The sequence below is a fragment of the Nelusetta ayraudi genome, unplaced genomic scaffold, assembly GCF_046127955.1.
Source record: "Nelusetta ayraudi isolate G7.1 ecotype Tasmania unplaced genomic scaffold, CSIRO-AGI_Nayr_v1 ptg000048l, whole genome shotgun sequence".
Lineage (NCBI taxonomy): Eukaryota > Metazoa > Chordata > Actinopteri > Tetraodontiformes > Monacanthidae > Nelusetta > Nelusetta ayraudi.
Window position 1 is genome coordinate 7133139 of NW_027466098.1, and position 24860 is coordinate 7157998.

The window sequence follows — 24860 nt, forward strand, 5'->3', positions numbered from 1 at the left end:
CTTATTCAGATCATAGTGTTCTGCGGTTATTTGGCTAAAATTCAATTCTGAAAACAGGAGGAGAAAAAAAAGTCATTTATTTCAATTGATCTGAATCAGTGAGTGATTTGTTTGTGTGCACCTGCACTGCAGCAACTTGGCATTTAGGTCAACGTTTGTCCTTCAAGTAGACACAAATGTTAGGGCACCACCTTCTGGAAGCTGTTGGTGTTACAGTTACACTTAACCCATGTGATTGAATCTGAATTCCCCTCGGCACCTCCAACTCCCTCAAAAGAAAAGAAGAAAAGAAAAGAAAAGGCGCAGAATGAAGCATATTTCACTATATTAAAAGTTGGGAACAATGACAATCCTGGCTTCACTTGAGAAGCATACATGTAGGCACCACACACACGCACACACCATGCTGCGTTGCAGATTAATTTAAAGGAACATAATTAGGGAAACCATTTCAATAACTACTGTAATTCACTCAGCCCAAAGAGCGTTACACTTGCCCCTTTCCATATATACAGCTCTTCACCTCAAAGAATTTAGGTCATTAAACCACAATGAATAGTTTGTGCCAAGTAAAAACTGCATTTCTTCAAAAACAATCAGCTCCAGCACCATCTCTATTGCTTTAATCACATACATTTAGACACTGCAACAATCAAGTAACAAATCGCCATGGGAGGGATACATTGCATGTTTACAAGCGCCAACAAGCCTTTTGACAGTGTTTGTTTGTTTGTTTGGGTACTTCTCATTGAGTCAGCCCTTCTATTGTCCACTTGTTGGTTGTGTTGTGAACAACTTCATGCATCCGAACGGCATGACAAAGTGCAGAAAACACTGCTCAATGAGCGAACATTCCTGGCTGGATTTTTTTTTTTGTTTAGTTTTTTTTTTTTCTTACGTACGAAAAGATGAACCAACACTGGGGGTGAAAAAGGAAAACAGAAAAAAAAAAAAAAACATCCAGGAGCAATAAATCAGTCATTACAGCCAATGTTGCGCAACTGTTCAGCAGGGGGAGACAAACAGAGTTACAACATTGGTGGCCATGAGTGTTCCAAGACAAAGAGGCATTAGCATCCAAAGGTACCACTATGAGTAGAAAAATAAAACATTTGGAAAGCCAATGTTCAGGTCACCTCTATTTGTACTATGCAGCAGCAGCAGCAGCAGCAACAGCCATGGCCATTAAGTTTTCTGTTGGGTGACACAAAGACGCACACAGTCACACTTACAAACACACATGCACATTATCTTTCAATGTGTAAAAATAGAGGATTGAACACAGCTAGTATATATTTATGTATATATATATTTATATAGATAGATCTACTGCTTAATGTGGACGTCTTGGTTCTGCATTCGTCTGCCGACAGCGATCAAATACCTGCTCTAAATCCAATAGAGATTTGTACATCTTCTTTCACTTCTATACATTTTCTATAAAACAGTCATGGCTTAAATTAACACATGATTAACAGGCCTAAAACACACACCTCTTGAAATCCCCCTGTGCACTTTTAGAAAATCAGTTTTTCTTGTACAACAGGGGAAGAATAAACAAAACAAAAAACAATAAAACAAACAAAAGAAAAACATCCAGCAGATGAAACCAAAGCAGTTCGAAGCTCTGTTTTCCCTGCTTGGGTGGGGAGGGAGAGGAGGGGAACAGTTGGACAAACACAGCCAGCACCCACCTGGGATGTCATGCATACAAAATCCATACATAAACCCAAAAGAAGATAAGAAAATGACGGGCCACTGCAACAAAGTGGCCGAAAGAAATGAAAAAAAGAAGAAGAAGAAGAAGAAAAAAAAAAAAAGCAATTTACATTCCGAAGCCCCTGTTTGAAAAATGTCTAATTTGGTGCCTGTATTCTGCTTTTAGTGCACATTAGAGAAAGAACCCCTGAGTTCTAGGGCAGGGTAGGTGCTCCATAACTTTGGACACCGTCGGGGGGGGTTTGGGGTTGTTGTCTACATGCCGTTGTGTCTTCAAAGCTTTGCGGTTTTGTTTTGTTTTTTTAGCAGGAGATGACAGAGCAAAGTATAATTGTGGGCCAACAGTGCTGCTTCTAAGTGTCTGAGCTGAGCTGGAGCACGAGCGGAGCGATGTGGTATAATGGATAAGGCTCTGGTATACAATACCATGAAGATCTGTGGTCTCCCCTCCCCCCGCTTCCACAACTGGTGCCACTCGTTCCACACAATCATATTTCTCAAGCAGCTTTCTGCTGCGTCACCTTGGGACGGGGATTTTTTTTTTTTTCTTTCTTTTTTTTCAGTCGGATCACGTGATACACCGATTACCTCGTCTACTGCCCTTTCCTTCCTCCCTTCCTACTTTGTAGGGAAAATCCTTTCCGCTTTCTTTTTGCCCTACAGTTCACACAGATTGCTCTCTGGTCTGCCCGCCTGACGCATCCCTCCCTCACCGCCGTTGCTGATTTCAATGCTGATTGCTCGGGTTCTTAAGGTCCACGGGGGTCGATGACATGACATGCTATCGTGTGACAGCCTCTCCCCTCTGACCCTAAAGCAGGTCGCAGCTGTGTCCAAGGGTTCTGCCACGTTAATCGATGGGAATTTTGTCCTCGAGCTCCAGCGGACCGTCTTCAGCGGGCTCCTCCACCTTGCCGAGCTCCTGGAGCTGCTGCCTCCTCTGGACCTCGGCCTTCAGGTTCTCCAGATCCTTTTGGCTGTACGGGAAATAATAAAAACATTGACTTCCTGTAGAATGATTTGGTAAAGCTGGTCACGTTTGACTTCACTTATATTTCAAATTGATCAAAGATCCAGTGTGTGACATTCAAAGGAATCTGCCGATATAAAAGTGGAACAGAATACATGTATGCATATATTTAGTTATGCAAAGTCACGACAAATAAGTACAGTATTTTTATTCACTACAAATAAACATTTATGTTTACATATTGAGCAGGTAAACTCGGAAGGACACAGCCATGAAGTGGCCCCATACTTGTAGAGACCAGAACCAGAAGATCTTGGGACAAACAACCAAACAGGCAGAGATTTTTTTTTTTTTTTTTTTTTGCTATTTGCTTTCTTAGCAGTAGATGCTATTGAATCCTACACACTGGGCCTTTGTGTGTAAAACATCTGCACCTCGATTGTATCAATCTTTCTATGTTCCGTTCATGACCAATGACTTGATCAGGTGTCGTGAACCAAGCTCTTATGCAGTAATCGTAGAATCGTAAATGTGGGCATTGTACAAGGTTTCAAATTGAAATTCACAGACATTGCAATTACAACTGGCTGAAACGCACATGGGTTTTAATATGGATGTAATAAAGTCACAATAGAATGTAGTTTAACTTTTAAAACAGATGGATAGTACCTGATTTTGGGCACTTGACACCAAAACTACTCTTTCACCAAAAATGATTTCAGAACATTGAGTCAGTGTTTCTTGGAGTAAAGGCAAAAAAAAATGTAGACTAACACGATTATTATACATCTTATTTAGACGCGGAAGTCACATTTCCCTATTAAAATAACTGTTAAAAGGCAACCATGACTGTACTTGTCTATGGTGTCACAGTGTATGTGCCAAACATGTTTGGTCTTCCAGGGCTACACACAGTTCTTGTGTTACCTGAGTGGTATAAAGATGATGCCGTTGATGATGTTGAGCTGCTCCAGGACACTGGTCATACTGGGAGCCGTAAACTGGGAAACAGCAAGAGAGAAAATCCACTTGATTAGTAACGAGTGGGTCGGGACTTGAAGGGATATGAGAGACCCACGTGCTGCAGTCACCTTTAAGGGCATAATGCTGGCGTTTGAGCCGTTTTTGTAGATCTCATTCATGGTTCTCTGAAGAGCTACGGCCTGCTGTGTCAGGTGCTTCAGGTACTCTGAACTCTCCCGTGTTTTCTCGTGCGCCTCTCCCATCTGTGGACACAAGACAAACCCACCAAAACAAGGTGGAACTTCATAACTATAAGCCCTTTTTGAGAAGCGAGTATTTCCTGGCTAGTCCTGTGGTTCTCACCTGGTTCTTATAAATGGTGTAGCCCTCCTTCTCGTGCTGGAGTGCAGAACGGAACTCTGCCTTGCTCTCGTAAACTCTTGCAACTAGATGATGGCTGTAAATAGGCAGATTTTTTTTTTAGGGCTGTCAGTCGATAACATTTTTTAATCGCAATTAATTGCATAGTGTCCTGAGTTAACTCGTAATTAATCGCAAATTAATTACTTTTTTTTTTCTCTGGTGTTTCTTCGAGAGACTTCATGTCCAGCTTGACATGGATCGCTTGCGCCCAAAATATATCAGACGCCGAAACGATCGCTGCGCGGCGCTAGCCAGCCGCGAAGGTGCTTCGATTTTGGCGTGAGCAACGCCATTGGTTAACAAGGGTGCCAAAAGGAAGCGGGATCTGTTCTGTTGTGAACCCGGCCTGAACAGGAGGGCAGCGGCGCTTCCACCTCCAGGTGTTAATCGCGTGTTAAAAAAAATGAATGCCATTAAAAGGAGTTTGCGTTAACGTGTTATTAACGTGTTAACTTCGACAGCCCTCATTTATTTTTACATCATTCCGTCTGTTGGGAACATATGCAACAAAGGCAGGTGCGAGGACCCCTTTATACCTGAGAGCGACTTTGAGGGAGCGTGGGCCGTGGTACTTGGTGTTGGTGGTCAAGGCGTTTTCCAAGAAGCGCAGCGACAGGTCGTACTCCATCACCCCGTGCAGCACCAAGCCGATGTTGCTCTGTGAAGGAGCGAAGGAAGAGGAAAAGCAGTGAGTGGCAGTGGGCGCCAAGCCATCCGACTGCAGCCTCCGCACCTGCTGAATAGTTCAGTCTCGGGCTGGATTCACACGAGAGCCGTTCGATCGAACTCTAGTCTGCTGGTGCAGACAGTCTGGTTCGTTTGGGGAAGTGTGACTGAGTGCGCAAACTTTTGGATCAAGGGACTCAAACTCTGATCTGCCTAAAAATGGAGGTCCCGGTTTTCTTTGAATTGAATCGAGTTCAGTAAGCAGCCGACAACGCAGGGCATTGTGGGTAAACGTTACCTACACCAATGCATATGTAGCAGGATAGCCATAAGAAAAGGCTCCTGATCGCCGGTCAGACGAAGGCAAGTCAGTAGTGATAAGCACCAACAAGAACAGTGTAGTTGTCAAACAGTACCACACAGAAGTGATATATCAAAGTACATGACAGGCTGACACAAAGTGGCAGTTTGGGATATGAAAAGGGCCAAAAGGTTTGGTTTGTTTTCGTGAAAATGCTGATACAGTGAGCCCTGCTAAACACGGTGGTTTCTGGACTAGCTCAAAATACAAAGTGAGCCGAGATAATTCATGCGATTAGAAATGGCCTTTGTGAACAACATTTTTCAGTTCAATCCTGTCTGTTCTTTGATTTTTAATTATCTATCAAGATTAATGGTAAATAGTCTGACAAACACAAGGTTCATCCAGTCACCTTCCAGGCTTGAGTCTCCTTTTCAAATGCTTTCTACAGGCTCCTTACCAGAGAAAAAAGAAAGGATTTTTAAAATACGACCAGTCCGGCAAAAAAATTTCACTTACATCCAAAAGTGCCATTTCTGGATGGTCCTCCCCAGAGACGACCAACATGAGGTAACGGGCGCGGTAAAGGAGCCTCAGGGCAGTCGACAGTTGGCCGTTTGCGAAGCAGTAAAGAGCCAAATGCATCTGAGAGGTCGAGGGGAAAGAAAAGGGCAGGTGAACATATTGGCCTTGCACTGAGGTGGGAATTAGCAAAGCACAAAATATTCTTCACTGTACTTAAGTAGATGTTTTTATGCATCTGGACTTTACTTGAGTATTTCTTTTTCTGACGACTGTTTACTTTTACTACCTACATTTTCAGACAAATATCTACTTTCTACTTCTTACTTTGTCACAAAAGACAGTTGTTGCTTGAAGTCAAGCTATTTGAACTCTGCCGTTGTGCCGTGTGTTCAAAATAAAAGTGGACCAGGGAGATTACTTTAGAGTCACCTGGACAGTGACTGCCAAGGTCACTGTCCAGTACGTTTTCCGTACAGAGAAAAATATAGGTTATATATGTATATGTATATGTATATGTAGGAAAAAACATTTGTTATTGTTATCAAAAGTGTGAACATTCAATAAAGGCGAACTGGTCATAATTACGACTGATTACAATTCAGTTGAAGAAGTTGAAATAGAAAACAAACAACAAAAAAACTACAGGACTGAATACCAAAGCTGTTAAAAATTATCCAATTGCTTTTGCAAGACCTCTGCTCAGTTCAGTCAAGATTATTCTGTCACATATTTGCAATATTATTAACAAATGTATTGTTTCATGAATGCCAAAAACATTTCAGAACCTGTACTTGGAACTGGACTGGAATCAGTACCTTCAACAAAGTATTTATTTATTTATTTTTTTACACAAAGATCTGCACTTTTACTTGGGACAGAATGTGAATACTTTTGCCACCTCTGGCCTCACAAAGTGGTCTCAACACAGCATCGGAAGAAACAACTCACGTATTCTTGGATGGTGTTTGGGTGCTCGATGCCGAGGACGCGCTCGCTCATCAGCACGGCCTTTTGCTGGTTGCTCAGTGCCTGCGGCGAAGGAGGTTCATAGGGTGGTGAGTCACGCAAGAGGGAAGGTTGTGTGCGAGTTGACGACAACGGCGGCGGCGGAGTGACCAACCTCTGGGTGGTCTCCCATGATGTAATTGAGACGGGCCAGCAGGCGCAGGCAGGCGCAGATCTCCACGTGCATGGCTCCGTACACATTGTTGAAGAGGTTTAGCGCCTCGTTGATCAGCTCGCAGCCCTCCTTCAGGAAACCTGCGGGACGCGTTCCAGTCGCCGTCAGCTCGGATTTTGATCTTTGCCTTGCGGAGGTTTTTGAATTTATATACAAAAAAAAAAAAGAGGCCGACTTGCCTTGCTGCACTTTGGCCTGCCCGCTCTGGAAGAAGTGGAAGGCGTCCGAGGCTTTGGGGTTGACGTGCTTGACCACAGGGAAAATGTTCAGGATGTCCTCCTCTGTGAAGGTGGGCTTGTGGCGGCTGTCGAAGTTGTACTCTTTAATCAGGATCTGGAGGGACAAAAGCAATGCAATACTGACCTGAGTACTGACCTGCCAGCATTGAAATCACTATTGAAAACACCTCGTCCGTACACATAACTGTAATAATAATATTAATAATGATGACAGACACTATTGCGTAAATGTACGAAAGGACCAATATGAGAGGAGCTTCACCTGGATGCCTGTTTTGATTGAAATTTCTCTCAGCAGCGTCATTTTATGTAAGCAGTATTTCTCCACCACTTGGTCCGCACTCTCACTACGCAGGGGGGGAAAAAAGAAGTTCATGTTGCAGGACAATTGAAGGGCTAAATGCAAGTCAAACCGCAGGTACGTCTCTCTCTCTCTCTCTCCCTCTCTCTCTCTCACACACACACACACACACACACACCATTGTATGGTGAAGTGGTAGTAACTCTGGGCCTCCGAGGCGATGTTCTTCCACAGCTCGTTGGGCGTCAGGCTGGCCCACGCCGTGTTGTCGCCGCTGCCGGGGACCCTGTTGCGGCGCTTGCGGCTTTTGCGTCGCGACACCAGCTCGTCGGCGGGCAGGTGGGCCACCGCATCGGGGAAGGAGCTCAGTAAGCAGTTCAGGAAGTGGCTCACGGCGGCCGACAGCGCTGACAACTCCACTCCCTGCGCGGTCGGGGGGAAAATATTCAGCGTGAGATTTTCACAACTTGGATTTTTTTTTGCACAGTTGAATGACCAAAAATGTATACTCTATCTCTACAGAACAGCCTATTGGAGTCCACTGATGTCTGCCTGTGAGCATGCCTGTGGGCTTTAGCCTTGGGGGATGTATTGGTGTCCTTTGTGACATCACGGAGGGGTGATATCCCATGTTCCTTTACCGACGTGAATAGGGTCTATGACCTTTTGGTTTGGTCTGTCTTGTGATTTAATTGTCTTATTTTATTGTTTTCCATTTGTACCTTTATTTATGAATTAATGCATAGTATTTATTTCACATTTGAAATAAAGAAATTAAAAAAATATATGCAAAATTGTGCTTTGGCACACACTCTCTGAAGCCGACTTAATACAAGGACTTCTCTCATCTCTTAAAATTGGCTTGAGCCTCAATGCAAGAAACCACTGGTAACAATAATTTGCTCATAACCATGAAAAGAATTAAAGCTGATCAATATCGAGGGCGTTACTAACCTGTAGGTACGTCTTGAAAATGTGTTTTGCACACCTGGTAATCAGCTCACTGATTCCTATTCTCTGAGAGGGGGAAAAAAAAAAGAGCAAAATATTAGTGTAAGAACATAGAAGCAAAAGGCTGCGGACAGTCGTGACTGGGTTAGCACTTACATAGAAGTGCTCCAGCTGTGCTTTGGCAGGGGTCTTCTCCACAAACTCCAGAACAGAGCCCAGATAACGAACATTGATGCCTCTCTGGTGCAAGGCCTCCGTCAGGGTGGCTCCATCCATGGGCAGAGCACTGTGGTCCAAACAGTCCTTGACCTTAAAAACACGTGCGCACGTGCAGTTCATGAGTCCAAATACGAGATATTAAAAGACAAACCAAACAAAGTGGCCGATGTGAGTGGATGACACTGACCAGCGACGGGATCTGACAGGACACGAGGAACGCAGCGCCGTCTTTCAGGAGCTGCTTCTGCTTCTGCACCTCCTCCGCACTGTCGTCTGGGAAACGGACTCCTGGTTCAAAGAACAAACACATTCAAGTCGGCGCTCTTCCCGTCAGCCATTTAGTCTCTCCGTCGCTTCAAACTACTATAGAAAAAGACCATCAACATCACTTTCACATTGTTTTGACCATACTTCCACTGCAAAAGTAGATGCAAGTTGGGCTGCATTCAGAAGGCAGGTGAATCTGATTCAAATCAGATTCCTTCTCAAATCAGATTTTTAGGGCTGACTGTCCACACTGGTTTTAGCAAGAGTCTAAATGGGATGTGGCTATGTTCAGACTGGCCCACATTATTGACCCATCTGACAGGTTGCAGTAGCAACGACTTCGGAGCGGAGGCGTCGTCCAGCATGTGTAGTGTGTGACGTCATATAATTGTGACAGTGGCACTTGTTGCGATACATGGCCTGGAGCTTGGCTTGAATGGAGCTACCTCTCCACAGACTGACGAGCCAATGAGTTTCCTCCTCTGTCCAGGGACTGCTGCTTTCTACTTCTTCTGTCTGCTCCATTATGTTACAGCCCCGCACCTCCAGTGGCACCCTCTGGTGTGGTGCATTGGCTCTTGCGTCATATAGAGTGGCGTCACAGACAGTCAAAACCCATCGGTGTGTTTGGAGCTGCTCACACTGAGACACATCTGTCCAAATGCGATTTGAAGCTACCTCCCGAAAGTGGTTTCAATCCATTATTGTAAAAATCGGATTTCATGTGATTTGGGACTGTTCAGACAACAAAAGAGACATCCTGTTTCAATTGGATTTTGGCTGGCAGTCTGAACGCGGCTTAGATGGAAACAAATGATTTATCAACTGAAGTTATTTACAGAAACAAATTCAAAACAAAACTGCTGATTAATTTTTTCCCCCAATGTTTTCTTCATAATATCACTTGGGAAGAATGAGCTCCATATTTGACGGGTTGATAGCCCACTTTTAAATTACTATGGAATACATTTATTCATTCAGACCGTGTTATCAAGCTTGTTTTATTTTGTATTTTACTTCATGGTTCAATCATTCCTGATGAAAGGTTGCTCACCTGGGGAGAAGATGTCTGGGTTGAAGCGAATGTCAAAGGAGGTGTTGCTGATGGAGCCGACAGCCTTGCAGGCATTCAGGACCACCTCGCGGCTTTTAGGATCTGAATGTGGACAAGATTACAAGGAACAAGAAAACAAAATGTTAAAGGAGACACACAGACAAATAACTTCAACCACGTCCACAATAAGAAGCTCGAGATTACTGTATCATGCTGGTAAAAATCAGCACGGTTAATGTTTGTTGCTTTGTCAAACAATATACGCCACTCATAAAAAGGTCAGGGATATTTGGCTTTCAGATTTTGAAATTTCCGAAGACGCACTTTAACCTTTTTAGGTGAACTTAATCTCTAAACGTCCGACTGTTCAATGTTTCAGCTCTTGTTGCATAACAAGTCGTTTTCTAACAAGATGATTAACTGCAAGACAACAAGTGTAAAGTACATGTTGCAGTCCAATGACCGTTGATATTTAAGCAGTCCTCCTCTTAATCATGCAGGGTGACATTTTGACATCATGAGACTAAGATCTCACCGGACAAAAAGTTCACATTAAAAGTTACTGAAACATTGGCATTTGTGCTTGTGATATAATCACCACTGTTGGCTTTTGTTTCAAATGACTGATAAGGATAAAGAAACAATAATTGCATGAATTTTCCATAAATATGAATCTAATATCCCCAACATTTTGTAAGCAGTGTAAGAAGAGTGTAAATTCAATCCTTACCCAATCTCTAACTGTTTATTATTATTATTTTACAGATATATAAGACTGTATGTATATCTTTTCACATGATTTGTGCTCCTTACTGAGGACATGGTCTTACATCACCCCAAACAAACCATTTAAGAAACAGGCTATGCGTTAAGTCACTGCGGTTGCCAGGCAGATTATTAGTTGATTTGAAATCACTCATGCTAAATCAGTGAAAACTTTTTTTTTGATTTTGATTTTGATTTTGCATTTGGGAACACATCAGATGAATCAATGATTGTGAGCTTGTGCATTTCAAAAACAAGCTTGGGTTAATGGACAAAGTAAAAAAAAGCAAATAATCAATGTAATTGGGTTAAGCCCCACAGCAGGAATTTTATTTGGGATCAACATTCTGGCCACTGCATGCTGAGGACTGAGCGGGGACAAGTAACCTGGTGGTGGACAAGAGCAACTACAACTTCCTAAATAAGACTTTCAAGCTCTACTGCTGCGACTCGAAAATCCACTTGCCAGTGTTTCCAAACCACTGTGCTGCGGCACAGTGAAACCGTGAAACACCATCCAATTTCACTAAATTGGTTGAAAACAATAATTACATTCCATAGTGGAGTGATTTTAAAAAGTGCTTTAAAATGAATGAGAGTCTATTTTCCTCCCTTAATTCCTCCCAGTATATCACCTGTGTGCGCATCTAAACAATCATCTATATCAACCACTTGCATTTTTGCAAAGGTACAATAAGACACTTATTGTTATTTAAATGTGTAGATGACTTGTAAAATAATCCAACTGTGAAAATCATTTAAATTTCTTGTATTTCCTCTTGTTGAGAAATATTTTTTGTGCTTATTTGTTTGTAATTAATATAATTCTCCTTCTTTTGAAATGTATTGTTGCTGTAATTATGCAAATTTTCCCAATGTGGGATTAATAAAGGCATTATATTCTATTCTAAACATCCACACTGAGTAAGTATAAAGAGACTAACTATATTGTCGTTCATAGTCTAAAAAGTGTCATTTGTAATTGTATAATATGGTAAATGGACTGGACTCATATAGTGCTTTCTAGCACCTTCGCGGTACCCAAAGCGCAAGATCTTTGGTTGTTGATGTGCCAGTTAAAAATGTGGCGTGGCTCAAAAACAGGTTGAAAAACACACTGTGCACTGTGTCGCCATCCACCAGGGTAGTTCCCCCTGCGCCGTCCCGGCTGAATGCTTCCGAGGTATTCTTCAACATACCAATACAAGATCCGTCTTCGGCAACTAGCGTCTCCGCCAGCTCTTTGGCCTGAGCTAATCCCGGAATACTTTCCTCAAGCTCCTTACCGGCCAGCGGGCTCTTGCATTCGCCGTTCTGGGCGACGGTGCAATCGACGGGCCCGTTCGTGGTGGGCTTTGAGGAGTTCTCCTCCTGGCCGGGCTTTGAGGAGTTCTCCTCCTGGCCGGGCTCCGCCGGGTCGGCAGCACCGTTGTCTTTCACCTGCTCGGCGGTGGCGGCCTCCGGAGGCGACCCGGGGGTCTGCGCGGAGTCGGCCGTGGAGTCGCTTTGCGGGGGGTTTTCAGAGACTTCAGTGATGGCAGGCAGCTCCGTCTTTGCGTCTTTGTTGGCTTTCTGCTGCATGAGCTGCAGCGCTGCCATCTTCATGAAAAGAAGATACCTGAGGAGGGGGGAGAGTTTTAGACAGTGTTAGGACCACTGCACAACACTTCATTCATTTCATTCATTCAGTTAAAACAAAACAATTACACCAGGCATGGGAAAACTGTGGCCCGGGGGCCATATGAGGCCCCTTAAGCTTTTTTAAATCCGGCCCGCCGAACTTGAAGAAATTATATTCATAGCAAATAAATGATAAAATATCTGCATTTGATCATTTTTCCAGTGTTTTAAGAGTCATTTCAATAAAGAGCTAAATACAGTGGGCCTTCAAAGACAGATACTTAATGTTCATTTTCAATAGACATTAAAGCACATGTTTTTTTTTTTACATATCGTTAGCCTAATAGCATAGCTGCCTAAGTCATATTTGAACATTTTCGGAAAACAAGAAAAAAACCACATTTTTTTAACAAGCACATTGGTATTTTTTTCAGATATCACAAATTGGCAAAAAAAAAAAAAAAAATTACTTAGGCAATTATGCTATTAGGCTTTGAAATCCCATGATACATTTTTTGTCTCCTATGAGGTGGGTCACCAGCTCACTCCATCCGTCTGCCCCTGCTCCGGCCCCCCTCTCGTCAAATTTTTAGAACCTATTGTGGCCCCCACTAGTCAAAAAGTTTGCCCACCCCTGAATTGGACACCAACACAAACGTTCCCGACTCCTGAAGGTGAAGGAGCAGAGAGGAGAGTGAATCACCTGTGCTCCACGAAGGCCTCGATGAGCTCCTGGCGCAGGCACGCCAGGCGGTGGCGGTGTTGGCGCGGGAAGCCCTGCAGCTTGCTCTCGGGGGTCAGCTCCTCGCCGTCCACCAGCAGGAAGTTGAGGTCGGGGGGGAAGGTGCGGAGGAGGTCCAGGATGTAGTGGCGCCCGTCGTTGCCAATGATGCCCTTGCACTCGACGGACGAGCAAAGCTCCACCTTTTCGTCCTTCTCGTTCAGGACGTTGTGTCTCTGGACCTGAGCGGTCACAGCCGGGATAGGAAAAGAAACAGTAAAGATAAGGTAAATACACTAATAACCAGTAACAATTCCCACAATGATGATATACTTAATCCATTGTTTCTACTTAAATGTGCCGGAATGTTAATTCTTATTTTTTTTAATTTTATGAGATTAAAGAGCTTTTCTGAGCAAGAAAATAATGAAAATACTTAGAGCTGTGCGTGAATACATTTTGTGTTCTTGCTATTATATAGTGCATCAGGAAAACAGGATCAGCTGGCCGAACTGGTAAGCAAAGCACACAAGCACACACTCTGAGATTCTTCAGCCGCGTTCAGACTGCTAGCCAAAATCCGATTTTCAGCCCATCCAGATTGAAACCGGATGGCTCTTTTGTAGTCTGAACAGTCACAAATCACATGAAATACGATTTTTGCAAAACGGACTGAAACCACCATCGGGAGGTAGCTTCAAATCACATTTGGACGTATGCGTCTCAGTCACACCGATGGGTTTTGACTGTCCGACCAAGAGCCAATGCGCCACACCAGAGGGCGCCACTGGAGGTGCGGAGCTGAAACATAATGGAGCAGACAGAAGAAGTAGAAAGCAGCAGTCCCTGGACAGAGGAGGAAACTCATTTGCTGTGTCTCAAGTCAGGTTCTGCACCCTTGAGACCGAGTGTCCTCCGTCTGAAGGAAGCGTTCTTAGACTTCCCAGCCTAGAAGGACGGACCACGTTAAAAACTGGATACTTTATGTGAAACTTCAATATTTAGATTTATATGTCGTGTCTTAACCAGTACATGCCGCTAATTTCAGCTGACTTCCCAGGATCCCACGATGCTTTGCAGCAGCACGCAAAGCATCATGGGATACCCAAGTGCGCGAAGGATAGTAGCGGTGTATCCTTGGAATCGGCTAAAAACTAGTGCGTATTTCCGAGGGCGCATTTTCAGCGTCCTAAGCACCCTGGGGAATTGGGACAAGCCTTCGCGCAGTGCTATGACGCAACTTACTTCCAAAATGCGCACTTCAAGGGCGCAGAACCTGAATTGAGACACAGCCATTGGCTCATCAGTGTGTGGGTGAGGTAGCTCCATTCAAGCCAAGCTAGCATGTCCAGGCCATGTATCGCAACAAGTGCCACTGTCGCAATTATATGACGTCACACACTACACGCTATGCTGGACGCCGCCGCCGTCCGCTCCGACGTCGTTGCTACAGCAACCTGTCAGATGGGTCAATAATGTGGCCCAGTCTGAACAGAACCAGATCCTATTTGGACACTGGCTAAAAACAGTGTGGACAGTCAGTCCTAAAAATCGGATTTGAGAAGGAATCTGATTGGAATCAGATTCGCCTGGAGTCTGAACGCAGCCTTTGAGTTTCACGAGCGCTCACAGACGCCTCGGTAGTGAAGTCGTGACAACGTGACCGACCTTGAGTGGTCTGCTGGTTTTGTCCAGGAGCTCCAGGTACTTGACGTGGGAGACGACCGTCTTTCCAAAGTCGATGGAGCCATAAATGACGCTCTGCTCCTGCTCGCGCTCCAGGATGCCCGGGATGATGGACTGCGCCGTGACGCGGTAGCCCCTGTAGTCCACCACCACCGTGCCCAGCGTGTACAGGCCCTCGATGTCCACTGCCCCGTACGCCCGCACGCCGTTCAGGTCGTTGGTGGGCGCGGCGTGCGCGGCGGCGTCCCCGCCCAGCTCGCGGTAGTGGTCCCGCACGTCGAAGCCCAGGCTGAAGAAGATGTTGTTCCAGATGAACATCTGCATGCGGGTCTCCTCGCCGGGGTTGATGGCCATGACGTTGCCGTCAATGACCGCCATGGCACCCCGAGTGGCAGCCGCTGCAAAGTCACTGTGGACCTGAGCGGGGGAGAAAAGAAAAAAAAACACACACACACACACACAAGGTTTGATGTGATCTGCTCTACACTGCAAGAGTTGTCAAGGCAGATTTAGTTCTTCCCAGCACAAGTCCAAATTTTCTTCACACTGGACCTTTAAAACTTTACAATGAAAAAGCGAACAGGAATAGTTTTGCTTTTCAGTGTCTTCTGAAAGGTATTCAACTCCTGTCTTTCTTTAAAGTCAGCTTAACTCTAAACAGAAGGTGATTTTGAACCATGGTGATCGGATTAGAAACTGTGCCAATGAATAATTAATAATTAATAAATAACATCATTAAATAATTAAATGGAAAAAATGTTTGACATCTACACAAACCAGTCCAAAGTTTGACACACCTTCTCATGCCTTTTTTTTTATTTTTACAACTTTATACACTGCAGATAGATACTGAAGACATCAAATATATGACTAAGATATATGTAATTATGCAGCAAAGAAAAACATGTTACACTACTTTAAATATGCTTTTTATGAAAGGTATATTTTGGCTATTTTGAAGAATTTAAATTTAAAACGTGTTATTTGACACTTTTATTGTTTCCTACATAATTCCATGTGTGTTCATGCGTAGTTTTGATGCCTTCAGTAAGAAATTGCAATGTCAACAGTCATGAGAATAAAGTGCTCAGTACCTTGAATATGGCTCTCTCCCTCAGCAGGCGTTCGGGCAGATTCTTCCGTGGCAGCTCTCTGGTGGTCTGCAACTCCTCGTTCCAGTCTCTAGTCTGAGGACACAATCGACGCAGGACGGTCAAGAACTGCCAGACGTGTGCCATTTGACAACACGCTGCTGAATTCGGGTGATCCCACCTGTCCGGGTATGTGCTCTTCGTAACCCAGGCGAGACGTGTAGGCGTCTTCGGCTCGAACGCAGTCCATTGCGTGGTCCACCTGTGGGGCCGTCCAGCTGTACACCTGGAAAGGTGTGGCTATCCTCTCAAACGGATGTCTCTGAACCCTGCAGTGGAAGGTGAAAAGCGAAAACGTTGGGCTTAGGGGATGCAGTTTTCTATCTTCGCTGCTCGGACTGAAGATTCTCTTTTCTTGTTGTGCATCAAAGATACTGCGCTTCCTTCGACAGAACATTTTTTCCCCACATTCTTTTTGAGTAGCAAAGTTTTAGTTAATTAAGTTAAGATTATAAGAAGAAAGAACAGATTTTTTTTCATTAACTGGTGGAATTTTACCTTTTCTTTTGCAAGGCAGTGAAGTTCTTCTTAAAGGCAGGGCTGATCTGGCTCAGCAGCTCCACCAGTGAATGGCTCAGGAAGCTGGGATTGGCTGGCTTGGGGTTGAAGGTGTAGGTAGTTGATCTGTGGGGGAAAAATGAGAACATTAGCTATACAAGTTCTAATGACTTTTAATATATCTTTATTATTAAAATGCCACTTAAAAGGCAGAGTGGGTAGACGTCTGGCAGAAGAAAAACTTGAGAACTGCAAAAATGTGGCAATGCAGTGTTGCAGAACTTCCAACCAACATACAACTAGAAAGTAAAGCACAGCAGGAACCTTAATTTGCGCTGGCCGTCGAACAGAATCTTTTCTAATCCAATTAGACCTCTTTAATGTGACTTAAATCCTCGCCGGCATCCAAAACTGATCTAAAATTAGGATCCTAAAACGAACACACCACTAGCTGCCGTCTACAAGTTAAACAAATGGCCAGCGTGTAATTTTTTTTTTTTTATGTCTGTGAAGTTTGTGCAGTAAAAGCATGGAGCCATTTACTAACTGGTTGAGGTAGAAGCCGCGTGTAGAGGCGGTGACACTGACATGGCGCTCCTCCACAGTCACAATGTACAGGTACATAAGGTCGCCGTGCATCTTCCTGTTGCCGGGCGGAGGGTTCCAGCCGCTCATGGTGAGGACTTTCAGGCACTGCATGGGCTGAAGGAGGAATTCAAAAGGAGTCAAACAGACTCAAAGACACGACGTAGAAAATTTTAAAGGGTTCTAAAAATATCATACTTCTAAAAAATATTTCCTTAATGTGGCCAAAAATGCAGCTTGTTTCTCTAAAGAACTTTAACAATAAATTCCATCAACACAGAAAGGCCCAGGGCTGTGCTGCTTCTCACCTTCCAGTCCTTGTTCTGTGGCTGGAGAGGCACCAGGGGGCGATCTTTGCTGCCAGGCAGGATGTGCTCTGGAGGGGTGCAGTCGATCTGCTCCAGCTCGGTGCCCTTCTTCTTTCGCTTGCCACTATCTGGGGACACACACACGCACACCATTCATGATGCCGCACGCATTTAAAAACAGGCAAACGGTGCCAGCGAGGTCCACAGCGTCCTACCTCCCAGGTCTCCCTCGGTGAAGATGCTGAGGAAGGAGAGGGAGTTGCAGTCCACGCCGTTGTAGGCGTCCGATGGGTCTAAGCTTTTCAGCAGGTCTCTGATGTGACGCACGTGGATGCGGGCCTCGCGCACCGTGTACGGCTCTGGAGTGAAGGAAATAAAACGTTCATTTGACGATTAAAATTAGCCAGGACCAAAGCCATGTTCTTATCTTCAGGCCAACATTTACACACTGGATTCTGCATATCACTGGTTTTAAACTCAGGCAGACACACTGGACATACTGTTTTACTTTATTACCTCTAAGGTAATGATTGATCAATATTGTTGTAATTTAGTTTTTTTTAATGAAGGATTTAGTAAAATAGAAAAATGTACGTAAGAAACAAAATAGTTGAATGAAAAATAAAACACTGATGAAGTATTTTTTATTTTAAATAGAAAGGTTGAAAGTAACAAATTGAGGAAAATCTAATCTGTAAATCAAAATATTTAAAGGACACAGAGCAGCATTCAGCAACTGCTTCAATCACAAACTTTAAAGCAGTCGTTGCGACTGTTTCTGTACGTGCATAAACTGCACGGGGCCTCACCTTCCACCACTTTGAGCAGCGAGCCTTCCTGCAGCCCCTCAATGGACTTGAGCTCGGCGAAGTTGTCCAGCACGTTTCCGTCCAGCTGCAGTGAGAAGCAGGTGCGGTGGCAGGTGTCCTCGCGGTCCATCAGCACCTGGTGAATCTCCTGGACCATTTCCTGGGGAGACACCTGGAAAGAGATCATGTGACAGATGTGACACTCGCCATCTTACGGCCGTCTCCGCATCAAGTTCTACTCTTGGAACTGAGGCAATCCTCACCTGCAGGTCGAATGGCTCTGTTCCAGGCGCCTGGATCTTCACGGTGAAGCCCGTGTCCTGGATGACGATCACTTCCTGGTCGCTGGACTCCTCTCCGCCGTCCGTCTCGTCAGTCCCGTCCTGCTTCGCTTCCGCCTCGTCACTGTGCTCGTGGTTCCCGTTACCATTCACCATGGCTGTATCTGCGTCGTACCCTGCTATGGCAGAGACACGGAGGGCTTCAGTGAACTGGACGTTTGACATCTCTTTACAAAAATTTTTTTTTTACAAAATGATGTGACAATTTTTATTCTCACTTCAAGACTAAAGTCACTAAAAATCAGAACGTGTCGTACACTCCTTTGCTTTTACTTGCGAGCAAATAGGCCTGGAAGGAACCAGTGACAGAAAGGCAGCCTGACAACATGACACCAGCCCCACACCAGCGTCAGTGGAATAGCAGCCACGCTGCCAGGTCAGAGGACTGACCACGCACACGCCGGGTGAAGCGATTACAACTTTATGCAATATTAATGGATGGGTAAACACAGGCAATGGAGCTCTGCCACGGTGATGGCGCCGTTTATCCAAATGCAAATGAACGCAACATTGACTTTGTGTGGCCCACTGCACAACCCAGTGAATGGGGACAGCTAGTACTGGGTAATTCATTGCAAAAAGAGCACGACCCAGGAAGCCCCTGGGGATTGTTGACAGAAGATTTTGGCATTTGCAAGATGACGTCACGACTTATTTGCTCAAGTGAAAATGGCATTTGTACATGATCCAAATACTGGCCTGGTAAGAACCACGCACATTTAACTACATACACAGACATGTAATTTCATATGCAATTTTATAGAGCCAAAAGCTGAGAGGGAACGACACAAACCCTTGAAATCAAACTTTACAATTAGGCACATTCATTCAAGTAGGCAACATGTGACGGCCATTCTCTCTCACTGGGACACAGCTGCTAGCAGCCAGCGTCCTTGCCCACCGTCAAGGGTACACAGCTTCAAGGATACTACAGGGAAGGGGCCAGAGGGAGGAGCAGGGCCTCATATCTAGACCATGACCTACGGTGGAAGGAACAACAGGCCAAAATGTTTGAAAGCAGTGAGGGGGGGGGCAGTAGAAAACCGACCAAACAGAGCTGCAGAGCAAACGTGCAACATGTACAAGGGTGCTGGTGACTTAAACTTAAATGAAACCCTTTCCCTTGTCATATTTGATTACATGTTAGTGGTCCTATGCAGTAATTCCCTTTCTGAAAAGTGCTTTCTTATAGCTCCAAAAATTAAACTGCAATTACTGAGCACCATTATTCATTTGTTGTACTATTTTATGCAAAACACAGTCCAATATTTTCAGCTTTTTTCCCCCTTCTTTTTATGTCTTTTTAGCTGCTAAACTCCTCCACTAGATTGCCCAGCAAGTCGCTCTATTCTCTGTCTGGGTAGGTGGTGAGCAGCAGGACAGCTGCCTGATGAGGGGTAGCCAGAGAGTTGGGTCAAAACATAAAAGTACTAATGTGATGAGCCGCCACGTCACATCACATCACAGATCCCATAACATCGTTAGCCAAATCTACTGAGACAAATCATGAGACAGTATAAAACCCACATAGAGGATATCATGGTCTCTCGGAATAATGACTGCAGCTCTTAAATTGAGATTTCAGACGAAAACAATAACCTTGTTTGAAGCTGGTTAACTTAATGGATCAAATAAATAATCAAACAAGCGATGAGTTACTTGATGCTGCACCAGTGCAGAGGGACTCATGCATGCCCAATACACAACACAACATGAATGCATGTGCTAGTAGCTAGAAGACAACACATACATGTAGCGCCTTACGTCACTTCCTACTCTCACTGTCATTTTGCCACTAGTGCCTAAAACTTAGTAGGTTGAATTTTGCACACTGCTCCCTTAAAAGGCAAAGCCACAAAGTGAGGCAGATCGAAAACTTCTCCTACTAATTCATGTAATGAGTAGTTTGGCCAAACAGTTGAAACTATATTTCTTGCTCCTAATGATTTACTTGTACAAAATTGTGTCTATTTTTACAACCTGTTTTTCAAAACACGTGAGAACTTCTGCACAAGGCAGGCAGAGAAAAAAAGAGAAAAAAAAAAGGTTTTCTTTTCATGAAAGCAGCCCAACTTCAAGCCAAGTGAAAACCTCAAGAAATCCCTGATCCAAAAGGGCTCAGTTAACCACCACTGTGAGGCCCACGGGACCAGGGACAAAGCCAGATAAGCACAAAGGAAAGGGGATCTAAGCAGACAAATGTAACATTTTTCAAAACAAGTCACCTAATAAACTTCCACGACATTAAAATGCTAAGTCATCGTGAGAAATCACAATCATTTCAGGTGATGCAATCCTCAGGAATGCCCCTTTGTTTTGTTTGTCGCCCCCTTGCAAAAGGGGTAAAAACAGACTGATTTTGTTTGTCACCCCCTGGTGAACTTCTAGACTAGAAACGTCTTAAAGAAAAAAAACACTAAATCTAGCAACGAAACATTCATCTCCTCATTGGCCCTCAACTCTGGGACCGTGGCTGCCATGGCGACATTAAAAAAAAACCCACAGACAACCCTGAAAACAAAACAAGGTTTGAGTTCTTTCTGCAAATTGGGTTTGCTGCAAAACAAGATGCCAAACCTCCCAGAGGACTGAGAGACCCTGAGTCATGCATCTGCACTGGCGTTCTTATGGGGACAGCCTGAACGCATGATCTGTCTGAGAAAAAACAGCTGGAAGATGCAATGATAACCGCATTTTTATCATGCACTGCTGAACCAACATGCTTAGTCAGTGTGCTAGCAGCACACAATGTGCCAGAGTTACAACTTAGACATCAAGCTAATGGCATCAAGATTATGTTACAGACGGAATTAAAAAATAAATAAATTCCAAAGAAACTCAAACCGCATGACTGTTACCAGTAGCAGTCATACCAGGTGTATTTCACTTCACACAGAGAAAGAATCAATTAAAGAATCATTTAAAAGCTGGCAAAAGTATGCGAACAATTCTGAAATAGGTCAAACTATTATTGTCGGATTGATCTATAGATAATATATCCGTGTCAACTTCAAAAGAGTGCCGCCACAACTCCATATGGGCTCAAGAGCAAACTGGCCAGAGCCCGCATTAGCAGCTGACCAAGCGGCCAGAGTCCCTCGGTAGCGGCGAGACATCTCACCCGATAAGCGGCGTAAGTTCAGCCCAGACAGGTATAAAAGTAGGCACCCTCGCTAATGATGTGCCATGCAATGAATGATCTGAGTCGATTCAAGGTCCCACACGTGAGACAGGCTGCAGCAGTGACTTTTGCTGCCGACTAAGTTGTGTAACGTTAACTTTGCCGGCTAACAATCACCGGCGCAGCATTCGTCCGCGTTTGATTTAAAAGCGCGCAGCATCGAGCGACTGAGCTCGGTCGCTTCCTTTTCAACGTGCATTCCACTTACCGCCTTACACGTCTGTTCACTTGTTATAAGCGTAACCTTCCTTGCAGCCGTGCATGTAACATGATGACTTTATCTACAACCAGCTTCCGCTTCCCGGTCGAAGAAGGGCCGCTCAAAGTAAAATTTCCTTAAGGGGGATGAGAAGAGAGTTGACCTCCGTTATTACGCTTACGTACGCCCTTATTTCGCCCAACTACGATACACTAACATGCATTCCCGAACCAATAAACGACTCGTTACCCATTAAAGACGGAATATTAAACAGTTGTACCTTGTAATAGAACCCGAGCGTGCTCGCACCCCCCCTACGTTCAAGTGAACAATGAGCAGCTCCACTGAAGGTGACCTTCAGTTCATTCCTCTGACACGCCGTTATGGAACATGTGCGTCTGAATGCGAAAAGGAGTTGCGTTGTTGTGTTCAAACGACGACATGTACACGCAACCCCGGTTCGGCATTAGTTAGAAACGCCGATTCATCGTGAATTCGGGCCCTGACACATCCTGCGCGTCAAGCGCGGCTGTGTACAGTTCGCTGATCAGCCAGGTAGCTACTAGCTGCATACCTAATGAGGATGCTAATATAGCAACCCGGCACCCTGAGCCGGGTGTGTTTGCTTGCACCGGCTTGTTGCCGTGTACCGTGGACCATGTCACCTACCAGGGGGATATGAGAACGGCGAGTTGCGAGTGTTGCAAGTGTACTGTATTGGCCAAAAGTTGCCCCGAGTTAACACCAGGAAGCTACGTCAACTAGCATTCTGTGCTAAGTGGAGCCTCCAAACCTGGAGGGGGGTGCGTTGGGACCAATGGCTGGAGAGGAGGAGGGCGTTAAAACCCAGGGACCGCCACCTTGAGTCAAAGGACTTTAAAAGTCAAATAACAAGACAGTGCGCGTGCATGTCAATTTACGAAACGCAAAGGCAGAAATGCTGGGGGAGCTCAACTTAAACACGTTTTTATATGGATGCACGTTGTAAGAGAATAACAATGCTGTGTGTGTGTGTGTGTGTGTGTGTGTGTGTGTGTGTGTGTGTGTATATATATATATATATATGTATATATGTCCAGAGCGTTAAGTGTTTTAAAGGTTTTAGGATTAATAAAATTGGACAATTGTCATGCAGGCTGGCCGCAGCCGCAGGAATCCAACACACCTGTCTTGCTGCTCTCTATGCTGTGGTTCGCTCCATCTCCGGCTTCATCCACGACATCAACCGGGTTGCAGTTGGGCACTGACGCCGGGATGTCATCTGTCTTGCTCACCATGGTCGGCAGTCAGTGTGGCAACAAAACAAAGAAAAGCTCCTCAGCAGTGTTGCTCCGAAATGTGCGAATCGCGTGTAAGAAAGTAGAAAAATTGCCTGCTGCTCTGGCTAACGCGGGCTAGCTGGCTACATGCGAAGGGTACAAGCTTACAAAAACAGTCTACCGAGGAAGGACAGTGATGTACATGGTGGGGATCACACACGTGGTTCTCTCCCCCTCCCCTTGACCTCTTTGCCTTTGCGTTGCGTCGCCACGCCTCCTGCGCGTTGCGCTACGGAAAGCCAAGCGCGACAAATTGTTTGGCGAACTCTCGTCCAGCGGTCAGCAGTTGTGTTTTGCTAACGATATCAGATTGGAACACTTTTAGACGTAAGTAGACTTGCCATCGGTCCCTTAAAACGACAGGTTTGTCCCATATATGACAATGAAATGGTCCCGTTTTGAATCGAAACGGGATGGGGTTTATCACGTATTTCTAAGTTGTCTTGAATGTACCTTTATTTTCGTTGCAAACTCACTATCGTTTCCATGGAGTTTGCGTTCAAAACCGTAATCTACGTAGCTAAAGGCAAGACCATTGCGCAACCCATTCACAACAGCTGCGTACTGGCTGCCTAGCTTGCATAAGGTAGGCAGTGAATCAGGATCGCTTGGTTTTTCCAGCTTAATATTTTTCAATTCCTTTGTATAAGCCATCAATCATGCACTTTATTGATTGTTGTGCAAAAATATGTTGAACTGAAATATTTCAATTTAAACATCCAGTTTATTTCTAATGTCTGTTGGGAACACAGCAGTTCAAACTATGTTAACCATATACTTTATTGAAACCCTATTTTAAGTTATGATTTACCACTACTGCCGAACCACCGGCCTGTGAAGGTCATGGCCCCGAGCACTGCTGGAGGCGTCCTTTTATTTTTGTGAACGACAGTTAGCAACACTAGACGACGTAAGACCTGTCTCAAGTTTGTTTGTGATACTCAACAATGTTGGAAATATTCCTCAGACTTTCTTGTGCAAAGTGACATGATGGTTTCATGATGATTTCAGGTCAGTTGTCACCACGGGCCTAAAGTGTGCAAAGAAAATGTCCCACATTCCAGTACACTTCTAGCAGCAGACTGAACATCTGATGCGTGGCAAGATGCATCATTGCTTTCGTGTCTGGGACCCCACCATCCGAATATCACAGCAGGAATTTAGACTCATCTGATTTTTTTTTTTTTTTTTCATCAATGTATTGCTCCATTTTGGCTAGAATTTGCTAGTTGTAACATCAGCTTCCTGTTTTCCAGCTAATGGAAGGGACACCAGGTGTGGTCCCCAGCTGCTGTTGGCATATATGCTACAAGGTTTGTCATGTTATCCATTCACAGTTGGTGTCTTCTAAAAATCTTTTAAAATTAATTGTTAGCTGTGTTACTTTTAGTTTTTAGTTCATCAGGAAACACTATGTCCTTTCTCCTTTGACCTCTGTATCAATAAGAATTTTACTGAATGAACTTCTACTTATTGGATTTTCCCCCTAAATTTTGTAGGCCATATTCTGGCCTAAAACACTAGTATGTGAATAAAAAAAGGTGGAAGTGGGGGAGGAGACCCAGTGCATCACCAGTTTCTGAAATACAAGCTTATCTGGTAGTAAGAACAATGATTCATTCAAAGTCACACAATGCACTTTTCTTCCCTATTCTGATGAGTAAAGAATCCCTGGTTATTGTGTGTGCACTGAGAAAAGCAGGTTGGTCTACCACTCCCAGAACACAATCCTTATTAAGTTCTGACACCCCATTGGTAACTGAAACAGTATTAGACAGATATGCTACTTGCCTTAATACACTATAATTTGACTTAAAGAAAATGTGATAGGCTGAAAGAGGAACATTGAGCGTATCAGTGGTTATATAAGAAATAAGAAACAGTGGCCTTGTTGTTTAC

At 44.4% G+C, this 24860-nt stretch overlaps 1 protein-coding gene across 5 annotated transcripts; it reads right to left on the reverse strand.

Moving 5' to 3' along the window:
- Positions 1–606: 606 nt before the first annotated feature.
- On the reverse strand, positions 607–23129 carry cluha (CLUH binding protein of NUMT mRNA a). 5 transcript variants are annotated; one of them, XM_076035991.1, is made up of 28 exons: positions 22808–23129; positions 21652–21778; positions 18185–18378; positions 17922–18093; positions 17328–17471; positions 17113–17240; positions 16767–16921; positions 16220–16345; positions 15843–15990; positions 15665–15757; positions 14553–14987; positions 12867–13126; positions 11743–12161; positions 9779–9880; positions 8645–8745; positions 8395–8547; positions 8242–8304; positions 7466–7710; positions 7249–7333; positions 6927–7080; positions 6688–6827; positions 6516–6596; positions 5562–5687; positions 4612–4733; positions 4016–4109; positions 3781–3915; positions 3617–3690; positions 607–2696 (listed from the first exon to the last, which is right to left on the reverse strand). In XM_076035991.1, exons 3-28 carry the CDS (start codon positions 18356–18358, stop codon positions 2570–2572), a joined length of 4056 nt encoding a protein of 1351 aa, XP_075892106.1. In that variant the 5' UTR covers positions 18359–18378; positions 21652–21778; positions 22808–23129; the 3' UTR covers positions 607–2569. The 5 variants fall into 5 exon arrangements, with proteins under 5 accessions (XP_075892106.1, XP_075892104.1, XP_075892102.1 ...); XM_076035989.1 differs by having other exon boundaries at positions 18185–18381; XM_076035987.1 differs by lacking the exon at positions 21652–21778.
- Positions 23130–24860: the final 1731 nt, after the last annotated feature.

Excerpts from the sequence above, each read along its gene's own strand:
- cluha (XM_076035986.1), bottom strand. The coding sequence starts at position 22,919 with ATGGTGAGCAAGACAGATGACATCCCGGCGTCAGTGCCCAACTGCAAC. Across the intron at positions 5,688-6,515 it reads CAAACACCATCCAAGAATAC|ATGCATTTGGCTCTTTACTG; the intron begins GTGAGTTGTTTC and ends TCGACCTCTCAG. Across the intron at positions 4,110-4,611 it reads TCCCTCAAAGTCGCTCTCAG|CCATCATCTAGTTGCAAGAG; the intron begins GTATAAAGGGGT and ends GCCTATTTACAG.